Consider the following 25,405-nt stretch of genomic DNA (forward strand, 5'->3'; position numbering starts at 1 on the left):
TTTGGTGGAAGAGGTGGCCGGGGGAAAGGCAGGACAATTTGGAGCCGAAGTGTATTCATTTATAAGGACTATGGAGTTGGATGAGCTCTGTCGATCATTCGGAGATTCTATGGTATTCTTTACATGCTTTTGGAAAAGCCCCAGTTCCTAATGGCCAGTGCCTGTGCATTTGGGGCTGGAGACAGTTGCGTTAAAGAGCTGAAGTTGGTATGAAATAGGTATCATTTCTTGGGATGTACACATCCATTTCTTTTTGTCCCATTGTCATCTTTGGTCAAACGTATTTTTCATGCGCTGCAAAAATTTGCACATTCTGCCAACAGAATTGGCTGCCTAGGCACAGTGGGGCAACAATGAGTCTGACGTTCCACCTTCAGCTCGCTTGAGGTGCTCCGCAATAAATAAGCCAATCAGCTTGGCTGTTTCATTTGGATTTCAATACAAAAGCTTCCATCGCTCTTGCTTCTGAGAAGCCTTTCCTGGCCATCCAAAGGATTTGTAGTGGCATAAAAAGGCAACAAATCCTGGATATTTACTGTGAGTCGGTCTCCTGCCACCCCAGAGCTACCCAAGAGGATAGCAAAAAACAAACCAAAACAAAAACCAGAGGAACAGTCTGATGCATAAACATCTCTTGCAATATTACTCCATACCTGCTCTGCAGTTTGCTCCTTCAGAAATCAATCTTCTTTCAGGCATGGTTATCAGAATTTATGTGCATTGCTTTTACTGGGTAATCTCTCCTGGCAGAGTTTTACAACACGTTCCATTATTTGGAACTATAGGCGGATAGAAATGGAGATGAACACACAGCTATCCACATCTGTATAATCCATTCTGCCTGCAGACAGGCATTTTATATATAGACAGAGTCAACAACCAACCCAGTATTTTACTGGTCTGACTAGTAAAATTGTGTTCTGTCAAGTAACCAGTAACCAGTATTGTGGTTAAAAAAAAAGCCAGCCAAATGACTGATTCTGCCAGGCAGGACCACTAATCACCTCCATCTTATCTGGAATTATTATGCCCTGGCTTTTCCTGGCTTTGCCCCACCCAAATAAAAAAGTTGGCAATCCTATCTGTATCTGTTTATAACAATTTGAGAGATATTTTAATTTATACAGAGCCCTTCCACCCCCTGCCCCCAAAGCATCTCAAAAAGTGTAGATACTGTACTGATCCTAGAGGGTCATCTAGTGTTTTGTTAATATTTGTTGTTGACGCACAAAGAAGCAAACTGTGCAATTCCTGCTGCAACTCAAAAGGGATGGTGTCCTCAGTTTCAACTATCTTCTGGTGTTCTCCGTAACAGCATCTTTCCATGTGCCTATTCATGGAATGTTTTCGATTCCTACTTTCATTATATTGCCACTGGTTCATAATTTTCATTGATTGTTCATATTGTGAGAGTATTGTTGATGAGAAGAATAATAGAAAGCCTGTGATGGACAGATTTTGTCCATGTTTGGGGGAAAGGCAGAACTTTCTGTTGGAGCAAACTTCAGTTAGTTCAATTTCGAAAACATGGGCTTGAACAAGAAGAGCTTCTGTAGGCAGCTAAAGATAACACCGAGTACAGCATGCTTTCCAGAATTACCTGTGGATATCTAAAATATGTAGGAAAGTGTTTTGTTTTGGCAGTAATACAATGCACTGCCTTATGTGCCTTTATTGACTGAATGGTATATAAAGATTTTGTCATACCATCATGAAAGCTGAAACTTCCGTGTAAGATAATAAAGTGATATGGTGCCCATTAGGCATTGTTTTCCACTTCTGTATTTTACAACTAAAATCATTAAAGTTATGAGCTTGTTATTCTGCACAGCCATTCCTTCTCTTTAGGCAACAATATTATACACCCTTATCTGGGAGCAAGTCCCTAGGACTTACCTCTGACTGAATAGGCACGCATTATAGAATTTTCTTATTTTCAGGATAAGCTTTGCTATCTTAAGGAATGAAGAGGCTCAGAAAGTGTTGGCCTCACTGGATACAAGAAGGGGTAGGTCTGTCTGGAGAAATTTGAATGCAAAACCATCCAGTGCTGTCACTCAGCTTATGCCATTGATGTAGCACAAGCATAGGCCTCCTCTAGAGCAACAGCAGTAGCATATGGTGGCGCTGGATTTTTCAGCAAAACCCGTAACACCAGCACACAGCATTGGCATTGGAGCTAGAGGTCACTTGCTCTAGTGCTACATCAGAGGTGTAAGCAGAGCATCACGTTGGATACTGCCCATAATCGGTGAATGAACTCAGGCTTGATGGCATTCTTAAAAACGTAGAAGCCCAAGGAAGGTGGGGCCATGGCAGCAATCAAAGGGGCCACGGTCGTTCACTTCCTCCACGCACGTCCATCACAGCCTGTGGAGTCTGAACAGTGCAACTATGAATCATCCACCAATTTACCCCTCCAAAATGAAACAGTTGGGAAATTTGTTGATGCAAAATGACTTCTGTCCTGCTGGTCTGTGAGAAGCAAAGCACACGATCACTTGAGAGCATTCCTCTTCAAAGAGCTGGCACTAGAAGGCGTCATAGTTCTGCGGAGCAAGGCGAGTACCATGGGGTGGAGCCGTGTAATCTTGGGAGTGAGGATGAATGGAAACAATGCATGCAAACCTGATGTGTAGAACAAGATGAAGTGAAGTTCTTGTGTGCTTGTTCAAGATATTATATAACAGATCGTTTCTTTAGCATGAAGAAATGAGACTCCATTTTGGCAGCTGTCTTGGCTTATTGCCATGAAAAACCTGTGATGCATACCTGAATAAATGCATTTGGATAGTCACTGAGTAGGATTTACTATACAGTGGATAGAACATGTTAGGTTTACTAAATAAATTGTCTGTATGTTACAATAATGAGTAAAAAAAAAGTTTGCCAAATCTCTTCGTAATATTTCATTGACTTCACCGTTTAAAAAAAAAGCAGCCAGCAGGTGTTTTAAGAGGAAGGGTCTTCTGTGATAAAGGCTTCCAATGCTGTGAAAGATATTTCCCAAAATTGTGCCAGCAATCTTCATAATTACTCAAGTAAAAATGCCTTTTATATGAAAGTTGTATGTGACTGGAGAGGGGTTCCCTAAAACCATATTTATTTATTTATTGCATTTATGCCCTGCCTTTTTTCCTCTTGCAAGGAACCCAAGGCGGCTTACATTATCCTCCTCCTCCTCTCCCTTTTATCCTCACAACAACAACCCTGTGAGGTGGGTTGGGCTGAGAGTGTGTGACTGGCCCAAAGTCACCCAGTGAGCTTCCATGGCCGAGTGGGGACTAGAACCCGGATCTCCCAGCTCCTAGTCCAACACTCTTGCCACTACACCACACTGGCTCTCAATATCAATTTTACAAGTGATGTTACACAAATATAAAAAAAATGGTCCTGATTTTGACCTTATGATGTAAGCTGAAGATATTGGCAATGGTTTGGGCTTTGAGGGCATCTGATTTGGGAAAGGTCAGTTAGAAGACTGTCACTCCTTCTTTTTGGGTGTCAAAATGGCATAGGCAGGCTTACATCATTTCACTTATGAGGTGACAAAAGGCCCTTTTATGTGAAAAGGATATCTGACTGGGAGAAGCTCTCCTAAAATAACATCAAGCTCTATATCTTAGGGTGCACTTCCACACAAGCTAGGGTTAGTTTCACTCATGCATCTGATGACATAAGCAGAAAGCTGGGGCAGGGCAGGGGAGGACACTTTCCGGGCATCTGATTCAGATAAGTAGGAATCAAATTGTGTTGGATTTTGTATTTTATGTGCCAGGATGTATTTCCAAACAAAATGGCACAGATTTCAATCATGAATATTTATGGCATACATCAACAGTACTTTTGGGGTACTCTCTAGCCTACACATCCAGAGGTTGCTAAATAAGCCTCACATTTTTGTACACATGTACAAAAGCCCAGCTGTTGCAGTGTGTGAAGGTTCAAGGCCTACAGAGGCAAGGAAATAAAAACAATCAGGCTTAGAGGCCTGAGTTTTTTGTTGGAAGGTGGTATCTCTGAGAGGAGTAGTTTCATTTCCCCAGTTAAGTTTCATTTTCATTTCCCCGGTTAAGTTTAATTTCTTTAGGTTTAAAATAGTACTTTCAGTTTTGGGGGAGGGGGGCATAAAAACAGTCAGAAAGACCAGAGTAGTGACAGCAGAGTCAGAAGAACACAACAGGAAGAAACAGCTTAGAGGAGTCTTAGGACAGGTAGGGTAAAGGAACTTGGGTTTTACAACTTTTATTTTCTCTAATGCCTTTTGTATCACTCAGCTCTATTGTGTAAATATCTTCCGTTGTTATTTGCTTGTTTTAAATTTACCAGTGAACTATTGTGTTAAACCCCAGGTGTCTGGTATGTCAGTCACCCCATGTCTACAGCCTAAACCCCACATTATTGGGAAGGGGAAGTTCAAAAGAAGGAAGGTGGGACTGTTAAGGAGGCTGGAGATCCTTAAGGAGTTGCTCAGGGGGTCCAGGTCATAAGGGGAACCCTGACACAGTGGTTGGAAAATATGTACCTTATCAAGCAGGCAAAACTATCATGGGCTCTTGGACTAGGCCTGAACTTAGGTCTCAGCCAGCCCGTTCTAGTCATTCTGGCACTTAACTTTTTGTATACCAAGGCCATCTGTTTTCTGAGTTTGTTACAGCAAAGGGTAGCCATATGTCCTACTTTACAGAGGTTAGTCCTCTACTTGAAGGGCTCTCCAGCCCAAGTCTGGTTTAAAGAGACATAACCCTAAGAAGGGAGCGCAAGGAGGCCTTGAAGGTGCCCATTAACGGTTAGCACCTGAGCAGGCACCCAAGTCACCTGGCCACAGTCTTCCCTGCTATGGTGATCTGTATTGTAATTCTATTTAAAATGCAGCAATTATGTCTACATTTGCAATCAGACACAAATTAGCACATGCAGATCTATGTTCCCTTCCGTCCTTTTTGGTGATGCCTTTCCTCTTTCTTGGCGAAGTGTAAGTGGCCCCCGTTTCAGAGCACCTTTCAATGTGTTATAAAAGCATATTGCTAGTGGCCCTGGTTCCTGTACCTTTGAGTTATAGCAGCCAGACATACTGAGATTTAGCAGGTGAAGCTTTCCCTGGCATGAAAAGAATGGCAGTAAAAGCTTCACCTACTAAATGTGTGTGTTTCACGCTTTGTGTCAAAGTTGCAGGAACAGGGGAAAAAAGACGGCTGCCCTTCTCAAAAGAGGTGACATGGGTCTAAATGGGAAGGCTTTGAAAAGGCATTGACTGTGTTCACACAACATGGCAACTCATACTCAAGGTTAAGTATGGGTTGAGTTTGGGTTGTTGTTGTGTTTTGTGAACCCAGCTGTGCTAACAAACCATGGTTTGTTAACCATGAACAACCGATGAGGAAAACCCATGGTTTGTTGTTGGGTTGTGAACTGTGGGTTGTTTGTGGCTAACAAACCATGATGTGTTAGTGCGGCTGGATTCTCCCAACACAACAAGCCATGGTTCAACAACAACCCACACTCAACCCTTATTCAGCCTTGAGCATGGGTTGTTGTGTTGTGTGAGTTTGGAATGTCAATGAGTTTGGAAAGGATTTTAGAAGCTGGCTGCTGGTATATTTACTAGAGCTGGATGTTCTCCTAAGCAGAAGAATCCGCATGGTGATGGGAGCTTGGAGAGGGAGGAAGAGTCGGTCTTCTGGAGAGCAGACACTGGAGATGTGGCATTGACAAAAATAGGAAGCCAATGAATTAAGAGCTGCCATGCCAGCATCCATAAAGCATGACAATGCCTTCAAAGACACATATTTTTTCTGTTTTAACAAGTCTTGCCCCCTTTTAAGTGGGGTGCCTTTCTACCTGCTTTTTTCATGCAGCTTTTACTTTAGAGGGTTTAAGAATCTGCATATTATTATTATTATTATTACTATTAGTATTTTTATTATTGCAACAGGGAGCAAGGAGTGTATAGGCTTTAGTGTAGAACAGGGATGGCCAACTGATGGCCTTTGGGTTGCATCTTATCCTGGTCTGGAGGAATTTTATCTGGCCCATTTTAATCAAGAGTTTGTAAAATGTTTGCCCACTGTTTCACCTGTAATGTAGAGAAAAATGGTTTCAAGTTGTAAGAAAATGAGTGAATCCAACTTCAGTGATACCTCTCTTTTGGATTTTGTATGTAATATGGATTTTCATATGGAGAGGGGGAGAGATCAGATGGTCATTTGTTGCTAAAGGATCAGAAACTAGACAGGCGGGAGCAGTCTGCTTAGTGCATCCCGTTCTTCTCCTTCACTTTTCGTCCATTTGCCCTGACATGCCTGTTCTGCTCTTCCATTTTTATGAGCTGCACCAGTACATAGGACTACAGCCCTTATTCAAGTTTCTAACCCAAAGGGTTTGATTGCAAAATTACCAATTCATTTTTTTTAACCAATACAATTCAGATGGCAGAATATGGGCTTTCTAGCTGCAGAATTCTTGCTCTCCCAGCCCGCAACTATACCCCATTCCCAGTTCAAGCAGTTCTTTACAACTACAATGTCTTAACATTATTTTTGAGGAGCTGCAATTGTATGAATAAGTCAGTAACAGAACGTGTGCAATTGGGTGAGGCTGAATAAATCAATCTAGGACCGAGGCTGGATTTTTTAAAACACTGGGTAAGTGTTTTAAAAAATGCAAGAAACTCGGTCAAGTCGCCACCGAACCTTTATAGTACGCAAAATGAGCAAAGTGCTGTCTTTGAGTACTGTGGTTTCTGTGCAAGAGCAAATAAGCTTCTGAGTTGTCTTCCGTCGGAATGTAACACCAGCTCAGGACTAAATGAGAAGCAATGCAGGAGGTCTCCAATCAGAATCTCCAGTGGTGGTGGCGGCTTAAAATGTAATTGCAGCTGCGGGGTGGGCCACATAGGGTCTGGACCAAGGCATCAAATAAGAGGGTTTGAACCTTTCTCCTTGCACCATTTTCCCAATTAAAATCTACCCCACTCCCATGCTATTTGCCCTGCAGGGAAAATACAGGTAATATGCATACAACATACAGCAAATACAGGTAACGTATGGCGCTCCAGATGTTTTTGAACTCCAGTTCCCATCTGCCCTTGCCAACACAGCCAATGGTGAGGAATGATGGGAGTTGGTCCAACAATATCTGGAGGGCCACCTGTTCCCCATCCCTGCCATATGAGTATCTGTATGTTTCCCCCATGGGCAAATAGCACCAAGGTGGGTGGGAAGGTTTAATCAGGTTAAATCCCCTCCCTTTGCATGTATCCCCCATTCTCTTTGCCCCCCTCTTGTGCTTTATGTCTAGCTGCTTCCTGACAAGGGCCCAAGAAGAGTCTTATACTCAGATAACTGAATCAACAGCCAGTTTACACATTCAACAAAACAGAGTGTGTACAGCTCTGGTCACCATACCTAAAAAAAGATATCGTAGAGCTGGAAAAAGTGCAGGAAAGGGCAACTACAATGATCCAGGGGCTGGAGCATCTCCCCTATGAGAGTAGGTTACAACAGCTGGGATTGTTTAGCTTGGAAAAAAGGAGGGTGGCAGGAGACATGATGGAGGTCTACAAAATTATGCATGGTGTGGAGAATGTGGATAGGGAGACATTTTTCTCCCTCTCTCAAAACTCTAGAACCCAGGGTCATCCCATGGAGCTAATTGGTGGGAGATTCAGGACAGAGAAAAGGAAGGACTTTTTCCCACAGTGCATAGTTAAACTATGGAACTCGCTACCACAGGATGTAATAATGGCCACCAATTTGGATGGCTTTAAAAGGTGGTTGGACAAATTCCTGGAGGAAAAGCCTATCAATGGCTATTAGTCTTGATGGCTACATTCTCCCTCCAGTACCAGAGGCAGTGAGCCTATGTGCACCAGTTGCTGGGGAACATGGGCGGGAGGGTGCTGTTGTGCTCATGCCCTGCTTGTGGGTTCCCGGTCGACAGCTGGTTGGCCCCTGTGTGAACAGAATGCTGGACTAGATGGACACTTGGTCTGATCCAGCATGGCTCCTCTTATGTTCTAGAGTGGGAAGGCTATTTCTGGACTGTAATTCAGGTGGGTGTCTGTTTGAATGTTCCCCCATGAAAAACAAAAACAAAACCTCCCTGCACACAGGCCTATTCCTCGTGTATTGTGTCTTTTTTAACCTGTAAGCCTGCGGGCAGGGATGGTCTTCTTTGTTCACTGATTGTAAGCTGCTCTGGGAGCCTTTTTGGGCTGAGGAGTGGGATAAAAATACAATCAATCAATCAATCAATCAGTAAGTAAATGCTTGTCCCCCACATCCAGGATGCTATTTCAACATGTGACCTCTCACCTGTATCCCTCAGTCCTGATCTCCTGTGCTGTTCCATGCTTGTCCCATGGCAAGCCAGCAGAAATCACAAAGTTTGTGCTGATGGTGCAGCCCAGACAGGGTAATGCTGCATCAACAGGAGAGCAATCTCACATGCCTGTTGGAGGAGCATCGCTTCTTGCACCCTGGGCTTTGGGCTGAACCACAGTGCCAGTGCACCCCCTCTGCATATTTTAAGCCAGAGACCAGTTTGTATCATTTACCCATCTCAGTCAGAACTGCTTGATCCTGGCAGCCTTTTCTTGCTCTGCAGCGGGCTTTGTTCTGGGGGCTGACGTTGTTCTCTTTCTTCCACCACCAGAGATCCCCCAGTGCGCCGGCTGCAACCAGCACATCCTGGATAAGTTCATCCTGAAAGTCCTCGACCGGCACTGGCACGGCTCTTGCCTCAAGTGTGCAGATTGCCAAATGCAGCTGGCAGACCGCTGCTTCTCCAGAGCTGGGAGCGTCTATTGCAAAGAAGACTTCTTCAAGTAGGTGCAGAAAAGCTTTCCATGATGGTGTTGGAGGGCTTGCTGGGCCTCCAATTAGCCACAGAGTATTTCCTGACCAGTGTCGCTGTTGCTGATCCTTGAGCATGTCGTTTTCTCTTGGAATGATTGAGAAGATAGTGTAGTGCGGTGGCTATTCCACATCTGTGCTACTTCCACCCATCCAATACTCCCAGCTATGAATATGCCATACCTCCAGCTATTCCCTACTTTCCTGCCCTGATATGGAGGAGGCGGGAAGGCAGTGTACTTAATAAGGGCCTTCTGGTAGGGATGGGAAATTTGTCTGGGAAATATGCACTTCCCAAACCTACACAGAAGTCGGAATGCAGGTATACAGCGATGTCTGCACTTTTCTGAAGTTTGTGATGCAGTTCACAAATCAAAAACTGCAACAAAATGCGTATATTATGGGAAAGGGTGCACAGAAATGCAGTACATGAAGGGAAATTGCTTGCAAAAATGCATACAGTGCATTCAAAAATGCATGTATTGGGAGAAATGTGCACAAAAATACATATGAATGCTCATACGGACTTTTAAAAAAATTGCAAACTCATGCAGAAATGGGACAGAATGCTAGAAAAATGAGGAACTGAGCAGAATCGAACTTGACAGTCCCACTGAACTGAATGGCTTACTTCTGAGCAGACACATATAGAATTGCACTGTCAGGGTCCCATAGCCCTGTTCTGCCTGTTTAAAATAGGTTCTCCTGGGATGCTTGGAACTTCAGCCTGATCTTCCAAGGCTACCGAAGGAGGGGGGACTTGGAAGAAAGACTAAGGGCTTCTCCACATGGGGCTTTTATTCTGCGATTGAGATTGCAGGTCATTTACATGATGTTGTCAACCTCCAGGGCATCTCCCACACTAAATGACCTTTATCCCATTTTTTTAAAAGATAGGAGATAATGAGCTATCAAATTACAGCATGTTGAGTTTCCTTGTGAAAAGAGGAAATCTCACAATAAGAGGATCTAGACCACAGTGCTGCCTAGTGTCTGTATAATGAAACATGTAGAACAATGCAGGTAAGGGCGGAAAGCGGGGGAAAGGAAGTGCGTGTAAAGGGAGCCCATCGTGATGCTGCATTTAAAATGGAAAGTTGTGGGGTTTTAGTCTGGTGTAGAAATGCTATAAGGATATACTGGGCAGAGCCCATTATAATTCATAGAATCATAGAATAGTAGGGTTGGAAGGGGCCTACAAGGCCATCAAGTCCAACCCCCTGCTCAATGCAGGAATCCAAGTCAGAGCATCCCTGACAGATGGCTGTCCAGCCTCGTCTTGAACGCCTCCAGTGTGGGAGAGCCCACCACCTCCCTAGGTCATTGGTTCCATTGTCGTATTGCTCTAACAGTCAGGACGTTTTTCCTGATGTTCAGCCAGAATCTGGCTTCCTGTCACTTGAGCCCATTATTCCGTATCCTGCACTCTGGGATGATTGAGAAGAGATCCTGGCCTTCCGCTCTGTGACAACCTTTTGAGTACTTGAAGAGCGCTATCATATCTCCCCTCAGTCTTCTCTTCTCAAGGCTAAACATGCCCAATTCTTTCAGTCTCTCTTCATAGGGCTTTGTTTCCAGTCCCCTGATCATCTTTGCTGCCCTCCTCTGAACTCTCTCCAGTTTGTCTGCATCCTTCTTAAAGTTTGGTGCCCAGAACTGGACACAGTACTCCAGATGAGGCCTAACCACTGCTGAGTAGAGGGGAACTAGTACTTCCTGGGATTTGGAAGCTATGTTTCTATTAATGCAGCCCCAAATAGCATTTGCCTTTTTTGCAGCCACATCACATTGTTGGCTCATATTCAGCTTGTGATCGACAACAATTCCAAGATCCTTCTCGCTTGTAGTGTTGTTGAGCCACATATCCCCCATTTTGTAACTGTGCATTTGGTTTCTTTTTCCTAGGTGCAGAACTTGGCATTTATCCCTATTAAATGTCATTCTGTTGTTTTCTGCCCAGCGCTCTAGACTATCCAGATCACTTTGAATTTTGTTTCTGTCTTCCAAAGTATTAGCTATCCCGCCCAATTTTGTGTCATCTGCAAATTTGATCAGCATTCCCTGCACCTCCTCCTCCAAGTCATTAATAAAAATGTTGAAGAGCACTGGGCCCAGGACTGAGCCCTGCAGTACCCCACTCGTTACCTCCCCCCAGTTGGAGAAGGTCCCATTGAGAAGCACTCTTTGAGTCCGATTCTGTAGCCAACTGTGGATCCACCGGATCGTTGTTTCATCTAGCCGACTTTGAGCTAGTTTGCTCATCAGGATATCATGGGGCACTTTGTCAAAAGCTTTGCTGAAGTCGAGGTATATGATGTCTACAGCATTCCCGCGGTCCACAAGGGAGGTTACTTGATCAAAAAATGAGATCAGATTTGTCTGGAAGGATTTGTTCTTGACAAATCCATGTTGGCTTCAAGTAATCACTGCATTGTTTTCAAGGTGCTTCCAGATGGATTGCTTTATCATCTGCTCCAGAATTTTCCCCTGGATTGATGTCAGACTGACTGGTCTGTAGTTCCCAGGTTCCTCCTTTTTACCCTTTTTGAAGAGAGGGACAACATTAGCCCTCCTCCAGTCATCTGGCACTTCCCCCGTCCTCCATGATTTCTCAAAGAGAATAGACAGCAGTTCTGAGAGTTCTTCTGCCAGTTCCTTTATTACTCTAGGATGCAGTTCATCTGGCCCTGGTGATTTGAACTCATTCAAAGTAATTAGGTGTTCCTTGACCTATCGATCTTGGCCTATCGATTTCAAGCTGCAATCCTGCCCCTTCAGCCTGTACTTCGCCTTTGCCAGGGGGATCATAGACCCTCTTTGGGGAGAAGACTGAGCCAAAGTAGGAATTGAGCACCTCTGCCTTTTCTTTGTCATCTGTTATCATTTTGCCACCCTTATTTAATAGCTGAACCACCATTTCTTTCCTCTGCCTTTTACTATGCACGTAGCTGAAGAAAGCCTTTTTGTAGTTTTTAGCATCCCTTGCTAACCTCAGCTCGTTCTCAGCTTTAGCCTTCCTGACACCAACCCTGCAATTCTGTGCTACCTGCCTGTACTCTTCCTTTGTTACTTGGCCTTCTTTCCACTTCCTATATGTGTCCTTTTTTGTTTTCAGGTAATCCCTAAGCTTTTTGTGAAGCCACATTGGCTTCTTCTGTTGTCTTCCACCTTTTCTTCTTGTTGGAATTGTTTGTAATTGTGCCTTGAGAATTTCCTTTTTTAAAAGCTCCCACCCATCTTGGACTCCTTTTCTCGTTAGCGTCGCTTGCCATGGGACCTTACTGATCATTGTTCTGAGTTTATTAAAGTCAGCTTTCCTAAAATCCAAGGTATGCGTTTGACTACACTCGGCTTTTGCTTCCCTTAGAACCAAGAACTCAAGTACAACATGGTCGCTTTCCCCCAGAGTTCCTGTAACTGCTACTTTATCCACTAAATCATCTCTCTTGGTTAGGATCAAGTCAAGGATAGCCGATCCTCTAGTTCCTTCCTCCACTTTCTACAGGAGGAAGTTATCTGCAACACAAGTCAGGAATTTCTTGGAGAGGCCATGTTTTGCAGAATTTGTCTCCCAACAAATATCGGGGAAATTGAAGTCCCCCATTACTACTACATCATGCTTCCTTAAAACGTTGGCTATTTGCTTTTCAAAAGTTTCATCCTCATCTTCTCCTTGATTGGATGACCGGTAGTGGACTCTGACCACAAGGTTCCTTGTATTCTTTGCTCCATTTATTTTGATCCAGATGCTCTCGATGGGGCTACCAAGCTCATCTTCCAGTATTTCTGTGCAGAGATATGTATTTTTCACATACAGTGCAACCCCACCTCCCTTTCTGTTCCTCCTGTTCTTTTTGAACAAGTTATATCCTTTAATTGCTGTATTCCAGTAATGAGAGTCATCCCACCAAGTCTCAGTTATACCTATCAAGTCATAATTTCCCTCCTGTATTAAGAGTTCAAGTTCGTTCTGTTTGTTTTCCATACTCTGGGCATTAGTATATAGACATCGAAGATCATGTGCTTCATAGTCTAGCTTTCTTCCTACATGTGTCTGAAGACTATTATTGGGTGCTATCAGAGCTGTTCTCTCCGTTGCAGTGCATGCGCCTACGTCCATTGTTACCTCTAACATTACATCTCCCTTCCCCGTAGGATTCAGTTTAAAGCCTCCTGATGAAGTTCTTCATGCTGTGGCCAAACACATTCTTCCCATCCTTTGTGAGGTGCAACCCGTCCCTTGCCAACAGCCCATCTTCCAGGAAGTATAGCCCGTGGTCCCAGAATCCAAATCTCTCTCGTCGGCACCACCTTCGTAGCCAGTCATTCACCCGGAGTATTTTTCGTTCCCTTTCTATCCCTCTTCTAACTACTGGAAGGGGGGATGAGAAAACTATCTGGGCCCCAAAGTTCTTGAGTTTCCTTCCCAAAGCTTCAAAGTCTGACGTGATTTCTCCGTAGCTCCGCTTGGCGGTATCATTTGTTCCCACATGGATGAGAAGAAAGGGATACCTGTCAGTGGGCTTTATGAGTGCAGGCAACCTTTCAGTCACGTCTCTAATCCGTCCTCCCGGGAGACAACATACCTGGCGAGTCCATGGGTCTTCGCAACATACTTGGGTCTCGATCCCACGCAGCAAGGAGTCTCCCACTACTATCACTCTTCTCTTGTTCTTCTTGTAGGCCTGGGTTTCATCGCCTCTGTTTGACTGACCTTCAGCCTCTTGCTCACTCTCATGCAGGTTCCCCTGTGATTCTTCCTCTGCAGGCTGTCCTCCAGTCTCATCCGCAAGTACCTGGAATCGGTTCCACAGCTCCACTGCTTCCACTGGTGCAGAGTGGCGTCTATTTCTTCTTCTCCTAACTGTCACCCTTTTCCAAGGAGTATCCTCTACTCCATTTTCCTTCACCTCAGCATTTCCCACTGCCTCATCTTGCTGTTGCTCTTCAAGCTTCTGGTCTTCCCTTTGCTGCTGTAGTTCCCCCATTCTGTCCAAGAACTCTTCGTCTTCCCTTATTCCCCGGAGGGTCGACAGTCGCTGCTCCAGTCCACTTACTTTTTCTTCCAGCAGTGTGATCAACTTGCACTTGTTGCAGGTGTAGGCCATGTTGTTCTCAGGCAAGAAAACAAACATTGCACACACCTTGCAGGTCACCACCACTGCAGAGTCCTGTCCTTCCATTGCCTCTTTTCCTTTTTGTGTCTAGCTTTGTGATTGTTCTAGACTAGCCTGTGCCTGCTCCTCTACTCAGTAGAGGTTAAAAGCAGAGTCCCACTGGTGTGGAAGTGTGTGTTACAAGACAAATAAATGGAAAAAAGTTAGTTAAATAAAATAAAATGAAAAATGAACAAAAATGTTAGGGGCCTCCCCCTTGACCTCCCCTGCCGAACTCCCCTGGCCAACTCCTGTTTGCTCCCCCTGTCCGCTCGCTCTGGTCGCTCGCTCTCTGGGAGCTTGCCTGCTTCTGTAGTCCCTGGACCAGCTGGAGCAGCTTGCTCTGCTCTGCTGTGCTCTGCTCTGCTCAGCTGGGAGGCGGGAAACAGACATATTCAATGCAAATCAGCAAAACCCAAATACAAATAGTCTAATACATTTAAATTAAAGTTATTTAGTGTATTCAATAATTGTAATAAAATATATTTTTAATGGCCAAATACAGAAATCCTTCCCCTTTTCTCCTTCAATTAATCAGTACATGCAGTGGAAGGAAATGAAGCAGGAACCAACTGTTTCCATTACTTGTCAGTTGTGTGTCTGGTCAGAACACTGGAATTCAGGAACAAGTTTAACTTCTTACTGAGCAATTGGATAGAATCCTGTCTCCAAAAGGAAAAGGGATAGAGATTTACTGGTTGTTGTTGTTATTTTAATACAAAATAAAAAAAAATAAAAATAAAAATAAAAGGAACAGAAGGCATCTGAAATATTTCCCAGGGGCTAGCCCTTGAAGCCTCCCCTGTTACAGCTAGATTTAAGTAGCACTTGTAAAATACAAACCCTGAAATGGAAGGGGAGCTTACGAGTCATAACTCCAACAGTTAAACTGGTGGCAAAATCCTAGTGCGTAAGTGCAAACATTCCTCCTGTAGATAGCCACCCTGTGGCTTAACCTAAGACACCCTCCACCATATAACAATCCCCCCAAGCTGTTTTGCATTAGAAATAAATCCCCCCTAACTTAATATTTCTCCTAATGAAAACCTGATCTGCTCCTTGCAGCTGCTTTGCCTCTGTGGAGGGAAATCTAGGCATGAGACGGGTTGCATAGGACAAGGGCATGGCCTCTCTGGGATCAGCTCCAAGTAACTCAGTGACCCAGCTAGTTTGGTAGACAGTTGATGCTCTGTCAGTCATGGGGACAGGCAGAAAAATATACAACAAACATATATGTATGTTTCATCCGGAGTGCGGGGGGTGGGGGCAGGCTTGGCCTACCTAGTTATTTTAAAGGGTCGGTCCTGCTTGACTAGTTGTCATTATCTTGGGGTCCTGGTATTTAACCTTTAACTTGTTTAGGTTAAGAGAAAACAATGGTAATATTTAGAACATTAAATTTCCCTAGCGTACCCCATCTGAAAAATGGGGAATTTTTTTTTAGCCTGTCTTCTAAAGACAGGATAGAAAAATATGCCCATTTTACAAATCCTTCCTTCCTTCCTTCCTTCCTTCCTTCCTTCCTTCCTTCCTGAATGCATGCTGCTTCTATACTGCTTGACATCCCAAGATTTCCAAGCAGTTTAAATAAAAACACATACAATATAATAAAAAACCAATATAAAAACAGTATAAAACAATAAATATCTTTAAAACATGACAACAAAAGCAGTAAAACAGAGCCGTGTCAAGATTGAATTACAAGCCAGGGAAAGCCTGAGTGAACAAATGCGTTTCCACGAGACATTTGAAGTTTGCTACAGTTTCTGCCTCTTTGGCCACACGTGAGAGAGTATTCCAGAGGGTGGGTGCCACTTCTGAGAAGGCCCACTTATGTGCCATTCCCTGACAACACCCTGAGCCCATTCCCAAGTCACAGTGGCAAATTGTGGGTTAATTAATTATTTGCCACTGTGATGTGTGAACTGGGTCACTGTCAGTAGTGGAACGACCAATAAGGCCTCCTTCGACGATCTTAGGGGTCGGGTTGGTGTATAGGTGAAGGCGGTCAGCTAGGGATCCTGGCCAGAAGTTGTTTAGGGCTTTGAATGTCAACAGCATAACCTTGAACATGGCCTGGTAGCTAATAGGCAGCCAGTGCTGTTCTTTTAACACAGGTGTAATATGTGTATAGCTAGAGCATTCCCCCTGCTGCATTCTGCGCTAGCAGCAGCTTTCAAACCAGGTGCAAGGGCAGCCCCACATAGAACACATTACAGTAATCTAATCACGAGGTTGTGCATGGATCCCTGTGCCTAGGTTATCCCTAGCCAGGAACTGGTTCATCAGTTGAAGTTGGTATTGGGCTCTCCAGGCCACCAAGGCCACCTGGGTCTCCAGTGACAAGGATGGATCCAGGAGCACCCCCAGGCTACAATCCTGCTCCTTCAGAGGGAGTGCAATCCCATCCAGAACAGGCAAACACCCAGTTCCCAGACCCGGGAACCACCCACCCATAGAGTCTCTGCCTTGTCAGGATTCCACTTCAGTTTGTTACGCTCATCCAAGTTGTAACTGCATCCAGGCACCAGTTCAGAACATGCATGGCCTCTCCTGATTCAGATACACATAGAAATAGAGCTGGGTGTCATTATCATACTGGAGACATCTTGCCCCAGATCTTCTATTGACCGTTCCCAATGGCTTAATATAGATATTAAATAACACTGGGGGCAAAAGCATGCCCCGTGGCGCCCCACAGTTCAACTGCCAGGGGGCCGAGGCACAGTCACCTAATGTTATTCTCTGGAACCGACCCCACAAGTAAGGGCTGAACCACTTTAAAATGGTGCTCCCAACTCTCCACTCAGAAAGGCAGTCCAGGAGGATACCATGGTCAACAGTATCCAAAGCTGACAAGAGACTGAGAGGAATGAACAGGGTCCCACCCCCTGGTCCCTCTCCCAAAGAAGGTCATCTATCAGGGTGACCAAGGCACATAGCCATCCAGGTCTTCCGCCACTCTGAGATCTATGTTTCATCATATCATCCTGTCTCCTACCTACGACTACCATTATCGGGGCACCCTCCTCCTCTATTTCACTCAGACACATCCTGGCTCATAAATACTTCCTCAGCACTAACCAGCACACTGCAACTCTGCTCCGCTATCATACAGAGCATTAATTAAAACAGTTGGTAGATGCAAACTGGGTTGCCAAGACACACTAATGAAGGCCAAGGTGGCCAATTAGGGCAACGATAAAACCTTGATAATATACTACATATATGCACACTGTGTGTTTTGTGACAATGTGTCCACTGTGCGGGAGACCATGTGCTTGAGTTATTGGCTCTGCACGTATTTCTAGTTCTTGTTTTGTGCCTGTGGCACATTGTACTGGTCTGGGTTATGGTGGATTGACAGTCATGGCCTCCTCTCATCTATAGGGGCCTACCTTGTTCTTGAGTTAGAATTCCACCGATGCTTTCATAGGACTTATTTCTGTTGGTAAAAAAACACACTGGCCTTTGAATTACAATACATTATTAAGCCTTTACGCTCTGTGTTGTTTTTGAATTACACAGCACATTTCACTGGAGAATGGGAAACCCCCTGGTAATTTTCAGCTATATAGGAAGGATATAAATGTCCAGTTGCTGGAAAAAATAATCTTAATCATTATGTGTTTAACTCTTTGAATATGTAGGAGTTCCAGCAAGAACTAAGGTAGAAGACAGGCAGATTTTAAGAGCTGCTCCAGCGGGTTCTTCATCCGTGGTGTGAACTTGGGCTTCACAGCTTACCTTACACATGGCCATACCAGCACATCAGATCCAGGGGATCAGCCCTGGATCAGCCCTCTGCCCTCCCTCTTCTGCTTTGGGTGGCTGTCACATTGAGTCAGGCTATTGGTCTGTCTAGCCCAGTACTGTTTGCGCTGGCTGACAACGGCTCTCAGAGGTCTTGGGCAGAGGGGTCTTCCCTGGCCTTCCTGTCTGAGGCCTTCCAGCTAGAGTTACCAAGGATATAGAACTTGGCACATTAGGCACCCAGACCATGTGTTCTGCCGCGGAGCTATGGCTGCCCCCTGTGTTGTTTTAAACATCACATATGCATTGATTTATAGTCCTTATAGTCCAGTGAGAGCTGGACTATAAGGAAGGCTGAGCGCAGAAGAATCGATGCTTTCGAACTGTGGTGCTGGAGAAGACTCTTACGAGTGCCCTGGACTGCAAGGAGGTCAAATCAGTCCATCCTCAAGGAAACCAACCCTGAGTGCTCATTGGAAGGACAGATAATGAAGCTGAAGCTGAAATATTTTGGCCACCTAATGCGAAGAGAAAACTCCCTGGAAAAGACCTGATGCTGGGAAAGACTGAAGGCAAAAGGAGAAGGGGACGGCAGAGGATGAGATGGCTAGACAGCATCACGGATGCAATGAATATGAACTTGAGCACGCTGCGGGAGAGAGCGCAGGACAGGAAGGCCTGGCGTGCTATGGTCCATGGGGTCACGAAGAGTCGGACACGACTGAACGACTGAACAACAACAAATACATTGATTTGAAGATATGATCATTCTTCAGTTTATACCCCCTCCCCTGCAAAGACTTAAAAGCCATTGCTCTGGGAATTGTGGAGGAGGTGTGCTGTTGATGTCTACTAGCTGGTAGGTGACCTCCATAGCTGGGTTTTCCCTCTTGAAGTTGAGCCACACTGAAAAACTGCAGCACTGATTTTCTCCAGAGTTCAGTCCAGTGGTGCTCCCAGATGGAGGGCTCCTAGCACTACCTATCAGAAGACGTTGTGTGGCACTTCCATCTTTTTTTCCATAACGGATTTTCTTTGGTAAGAAACAAGACGGAAGGGGTGGTGGGTAAACACGGGACGGTGATGAGTGGAAGACAGCGATGTCTGGAGGACTCCCCATAAAATCCTGTGAATGAGCAGAGGGTGATCGCATCATAAAAGCCTCGTCTGGAAGCACTCCAGAACAGAAAAATGTACATTGGGTTCCAGAACCATGGTAGCACTATTAAGCTGTTGTTTCTATGACTCTTAAAATATTTTATATCTGACTTCACAGTTATACCGGTATTTCTTAAGTGTGGGTGTCCCGAGGACAGTTAGTTTACCCTTTTTCTTCCTTGCGCCTCACTGTATAACACAATTACTTAAAACAGAGGCATAAAAATATAATTGACCTCTAAAATCATAAAATGTAAGATATAGACTGTAGGCCAGCATCAATTAAAAGTGGAGTGACAGATCCAAATCTTTAAGGCCCATTTAAAAGTAGTCATGGAGGGGGCCAGGTCTACCTCCCATGGAAGGGCTTTCCACAAGGAATAATACTGATTCTTGCCTTATGTCTAAACTTACGGGAGGCTTGAAAGGCTTCCAAGTTAAAGCTCAGTTGCGGCACTTGTTCTCTTGCTACTGTGATCCAAGAAAGCTCCATTCAGTCACAGGAGAGAGCAGTGCAGACAGGCAGCGCATCCTTTGATGTCTCTCCTGCAGCCGCTCGCACTCCCAAAGAGGCTCACCTGCTTTCCTTTTTCAATTTTAACTGCAAAGTGGGCTACTTTTCAGCATGTGGTGGAAACTGGTGGAAACTGTGGTGGAAGAGACCTCCCCTTTTCCGTCAATGATTGATCTAATACAATATTCCTGTATTGTTTTCAGGGTGATCTCAGGAACCAGAGGCCACAGGTGGTAATCAGACCACGCTACAAGAACTACTGAGTTTGAGCATTAAAATAACCCAGTTTAGGCTTCTGGATAATGATTAATATCAGTCAGTCAGTGTTAATCAATAACATCACTCTGGCTGAGAATAAATTATCAGTTAGATGTATAGTTTTGTGTATGTAGCTCTTAAGGCCCCAGACTCTTCCACAGCTGAAGCTGGCCTAACAAGGGAGATCTCTGTTCTTGTGTTCTGTCTTGGCTGGCATAGCTCACAGGTGGTGCCAGCTCAGGGGAACCCTTGGCTCCTAATATTGTCTCTGTAACCCGCACATTTACACATCCTCCCAGCCATGTGGGAGTCACTTATCTGCGAGTGGGAATGTTTCAGTGACCCGGCCATGTGGGTTGGTCCTGATCATACAGGTTTCGACCGTGGAAGCAGCGTCCCACTGCGAAGAAGCTACCGATTCCATGCGAAAGATCTGCACAGTCAGGACCCGCCCACGTGGTGAAGTCATTCCAATATTCGCTGTGTGAGAGTGTGGAAGCTCTTTGTGGATAAGCGTCTCCTGTGTAGTGGGGAGAACTTGTAAAGGGCACCTAATTTCACACTTCATCAGAAGCCAAGCGGGGCCGGGGCGGGGCGGGGGAGTGGAGAGACCAAACTTCTTACTTTCTCTTCGCATTTGGAAGTTTTGTTTCAGACATGCCACGACAGGGAGAGCCACTCTACTTCTACACCTATTTTCCTGGCATTGGCCATTACCCCAATGGCTGTTTTTTGATTGGAAAGGAGCACTCACACAGGCCACTGGAGGGGCTGTGCACTTCAGGCCACTACTGCCATGTGATATAGCCAAGGAGGGGAGGGCCCAGCTAATGTTGTGCAGGCGCACCATGCCAGACAAACTAGCGCAACATTGACAGAGGCTTGGAGTCAGCGGTGCAACTAGGTAATTCACATCTTGGACCGAATGGTCTCACAGGGGCCCCCTTTAGGCGGCCATGTGTTTTACTTCATTTGTGAAGCACACAACTCAAATGTATCTTCCCTGCCCCTGCTCCAACTGCCATTCCATGCTTTACAACTGATCCTACATTCCTGATATGTTAGAATCGTAACCCAAATGTTTGCCAACCCTGACGGAAAAGCATATGCGCCTGAGCATGTGACTTTTAAACTCACTTAAACCGTAGCACCTTCATAGCTACAGGAATACAGTGGAGTTTGCTTCTGCTGTCCTGATCACCTGTCACTCTCTGGGTGGTCATTTGGAGGACCCCTGGACTTTGGCCCCACCGCTTGGGGTGTGGACATGCCCCTTATGCTGTGTGGTGGGGAAAGGGGAGAAATGTACCTTTGGGTGAAATGGAGTGGGGGGAGGCGGATATCCTGGAAAAGAGGTGCTACATGATGTGGGAAAATACTGGATCATTTTTAAATTGAGTAGAATCTCCAAGATTGTACTGAGTCAAAGTTAGGTGTTTAAATAAAAGGAATTGTGCTGCTCTAGAACTCATACAGGATGAATGCTATCTCTGGGAATTCAGCTTTCTTAGGGAGCAATCCTATGGCCACTAGTCAGCAGCTAGACAGCAATAGGATACATCAGTTTCTGGGAACCGACAGCCCATGCTCTGAGGTTGGTTCCTGGAGAACCAACCTTCCCCCCCTCCTGCGCTGTCTCGTAGGCAGCGTGGAACGGCCCCACGCTTGGAAGAGGAGCGCGGAGCAGTGAAAACAGGGTGTTCTTGGGGGTGTTCCAGGGTGGGGAAGGCAGAAATACCGGCATGACACATCCAATGTTTCATCTGGTAGCTGCTTCTCCTGCTCTGCCTTCCCGTGGCTAGACAGCCAAAATTGGCTGTCTAGCCACAAATGCAGGGCGGCTGAAGCGCGGAGGGGATTGTCCCCTCCGTGCTTCTCCTGCCCTGCACTGGACAGGCGGTCGCCTCCGAGTTTGGAGGTGGCCACCTATCCCGGTAGGATTGCTCCCTCCAAGACCCAACCCTTTCTACAACACCCTTCCTCCCACTCCCGCTTAAGGAAAGGTTCCCCCTGTGCAAGCACCGGGTCATTGCTGACCCCTACAGGGACGCCACTTGCGCTGGCGTTTTCATGGCAGACTATAGCAGGTGGTTTGCCATTGCCTTCCCCAGTCGTGACTACCTTTCCCCCAGCAAGGCTTACTCCCACCCCCGCTTACGGTGGTGTTTTAAAGCCCAAATTGGACTCTACATTCATCTGATTTAAACTCCCTTGCCTGCATCAAGCACATCTATTCTGATCTGTGCCAGAGGGCAGAAGGAATCCACATCCATGCCCATTCTTTATTGTCCTGCTGTTTTCCCAAGATTTCCTGTTTTACTTAGATTTGGGGCTCTTGTCCAAATGCATTTGCTGCATGGCAGACTGAAGCAGGGAAGTTTGCCCATCTGAAAACCAGTAGAAATTTTCAGCATGAAAATCCCGTGCCAACATTAACTGCAAAATGTTTTCAGCACAGCTAGTGTCAGATGAGCTTACTGAAGACCTTTGGGGTGTTTCACATATTGCATTTTTTAGATGTATTCCTAAGGTGTAGTTTTAGAAATGTAATGTGACAGATGTGTTTTCAAGCATGCATGTCACGCTCGGTGCCCTTGACACAGAGCAGTGATCAGCTGCAGATCCTTGTTAAGTGAACGTTTGGTGGTAAATGTAGCTTTGCCCTGCATAATGTGCTAAATAGTCCTCAGATTGGTGCTGACCCATGCCAAGCTAGGAGAGACATAACCTGCAGCTGATGGTGCAGTGTCCCTCTGTGCTAACAACAGCAGCAGCAGAATACCATACCCTGGTAACCCAGAAAAAGAATTCTACAACTTATAAAAGTTATATGTATTCACATATTTTGTAAATGTTTTAAAAAATAATTTATTCTACTCTTGCTAGTCATGAGAGGGGGCAGGGAGATACGTAGAGGGTTGAAGCCTCACCCCCTGGCCATTTCAACTCCCACTAAGCCATCGTCTGGCTTCAGCTTCCAAGTTTACAAAAGCAAGTTTCCCTCCCTTGTGGCTGTGACAAATGTGTGGCAAAATCTCTGAAGCGCTCAGGAACATGAATTCAGTTTGTGCCCAGTGCCAAATTTGGGGCTTTTGCTGGATATGCGTGGAGTCACATAGAACGCTTTGCTCTGGATATATATTGTGCCTTCCTGATACAGAGAGCATTTCTGTCATCTGTTGTTCTTATTATTGTCAAAATTGCAGAGTTAGCTTTTCCTTACATGGATGTAGAAAGACAGGCACTCTTGCAACATAAGGTTGCTGTATAACTTGTTAGCTCCCACCCGTAAATATGCAAGCGAGTACCTCACATCTGACCAGGCAGCTTCTCACCTGTAATGTAAGGAGCCAGCTCAGCACATGCTCAGGTGAATAGGAAACATAGCATGAGGAACAATTCCTCCTCCTGCCACTTTCCCTCCATTTGGATTGTTGCTCTCTGGTTGCAGTGCTTGAGATGATATCTGATGCTTCTGCCTGGCCTGTCTTTTTTGTCATTAGCAGCTGAGAAATATGTGATAGACCAGATGCTAAATCAGCCTAGATCCTATGAAGCCATAACGTAGAGCGTTGGGGGTTGTGTTTATGAAGAGGATTAGAGGGACAGAAGGGGTGGATAATGGGTCCCTGTACATGGTGTTTGCTGTGTGTATTATTATTATTACTTCAAGTTGTAGCCTGCCTTTAGGTGGAAGTACGGTTGTAATAATAAAAAAAAGAAAAGAAAAAAGGTCTGCTCCTGACCTGACAGTAAGGTTCACAATCTGCAGCCTGGTCTACACATGGTGTAGAATAAGGTGGTAGAATCCTGAGGTGCTAGGCCAGACTGCGCCATGTCGGGTTGTAGCTGGGCAATATCATTTTTGAGTGCTCCCACATTGCATGTAAAAAAACAACAAAACCCAACCCTCCTTTCCTCCCTAATAGTAAAAAGTAGCAAATTATGGAGAGAGGTTATAACCCAACCCATTCTCTGCTTTCTCTATGTGTGGGGGTTTATTTATTTATTTATACATACATAGGGATGTTGAAAATGTGATCCCCCCCAGCAGTCTGAAGTAGTACAGCCCATTCTATCACCTCAGAACAATATTCCACCTCATTCTGCTGCCACATGCCAAATGCAGACCAGGCCTGAAAACTGGACAAGGGATGGGCAAGAAAAGCTGAAACACCACAATGGCCAAGTATGCACGATTGCCGTGGCTTATTTAAGCCACAGCGAGCCACGGCACCCGTAGGCGCCATCCTGAAAATCCAAGCTGTGACTGCACGTTGTTGTTTTATGCGAACCCAGCAGGGGTGGGTTGTGCAAGGGTTAAACAACCCACGCATACGAGGGTTAAGCAACCCTCGCACAACCCACCCTCACTGAGTTTGGATGACACAAACAAGCCGCGGTCATGGATTTGATCATGCAAACAGGCCCACTGGTAGGTGCACGCAAAGGCTGCTGGTACCAAGGCTCTGTCAGATATGCAGCGGGCAAGAGACTGAGCAAGAGACAATCAGCTGGAGAGAGATGATATGCAGGTGGACATGAGGAGAGTGAGGAAGAAAGACCTTGATGAAGCTAGACTGGGGTGAGGGAGAGTGGTGGGACAAAGCGCCTCAGCCTAATCCAGAAGGGGCAGAATATCTTTCCACCACCTCACCAGAACCATGATCCTGCTTCTTTTTTTCCTGCAGTAACATGGACTGATGGTACGTAAAAAGTGAATCCAGTGCTTATCAGCATGTTGTTTTCTGACAATTCTACAGTAAACTGCCTTGAGTGATGTGGATGGGTGAGGGAGAAAAGTTTCAAATAAATAAAAATTAAAATGGGATGGATGGAGCCTATCCATCTTCTCATGGCTGTATTCCCATGAGGGTGACATTTGTTCTTTGTGCTGAGCCTGTCTTCTTCTCCTGTGATGGCCTGAGTTGAAAGGAAAAAATTTAGTTGGGCAACGATTCTCTGAGCAGAAGGAAGGCCTCTGAAGACAAGCGCTGGGAGTTGCTAGGAGAAGCTCAATTTCCTCCGTGATTCCCTCGCAGCCTTGGGTATTTAGATGGGTGGTCCAGGAGGCAGTGCCAACCTGCTGCCAGTCTCTTGCGGTTGATGCGATAGTAGACTGAGTGGTTTGTCCTGTGTCAGCTGTGAGAGGCATGAGGAATCTCCCCTGACCTATATCCGAGGACTTTGCTGCTCCCAGGGATCTAAGCTGGGGCCCAGATTACCATTCTTCCTTCCCCTTTCTTCTATGCTATTATCCAAGCCATGGGCAATGAGGAGAAATGGCAGACAAACTGTCTTGAGGGTGAAGACAGACCTAGTATCTAAAGAGCAGTCAGTCGCAAGCTTTTTTTCACCTGGTTTTTTTTACCCTTATACAACTAGCATTACAAATGTAATGTTACATTAGGCAGAGCACTGGGTCAGCCCCCAGTCCTGAGCTGTCTTCCTTTAAAAACAAAGCAAAACATCACCACAAATATTTTTTTTAGTTATGCAAAATTGCTGCAGGGATTGAGGATGCTTGAGTAAGTGACAACATTGGTGCTAGCCAATACGCACCCTCTACAGCCAGATTTTCCTCATTGTAACAGCACCACATGAAAAACCTGCACAATCGGGGTGTTTTAAAGCCTGCCCTGGAGCAAAAAAAATGTACCTTTGTTTTGGCAGTGGCAAAACCACCACCATCACTCTGAAATATTAGAACC

General features: G+C 45.3%; 1 protein-coding gene across 1 annotated transcript in view; it reads left to right on the forward strand.

Moving 5' to 3' along the window:
• The window catches only part of LHX4 (LIM homeobox 4), a 104,400-nt gene that overhangs the window by 42,898 nt on the left and 36,097 nt on the right, over positions 1–25,405 (forward strand). The window contains exon 2 of the mRNA XM_084851281.1: positions 8,656–8,827. Within this exon, the coding sequence (XP_084707407.1) occupies positions 8,656–8,827 (172 nt within the window). The remainder of the gene's footprint in view (positions 1–8,655; positions 8,828–25,405) is intronic.

The sequence above is a fragment of the Heloderma suspectum genome, chromosome 4, assembly GCF_057233095.1.
Source record: "Heloderma suspectum isolate Gila_16-S chromosome 4, 16-S_ref, whole genome shotgun sequence".
Lineage (NCBI taxonomy): Eukaryota > Metazoa > Chordata > Lepidosauria > Squamata > Helodermatidae > Heloderma > Heloderma suspectum.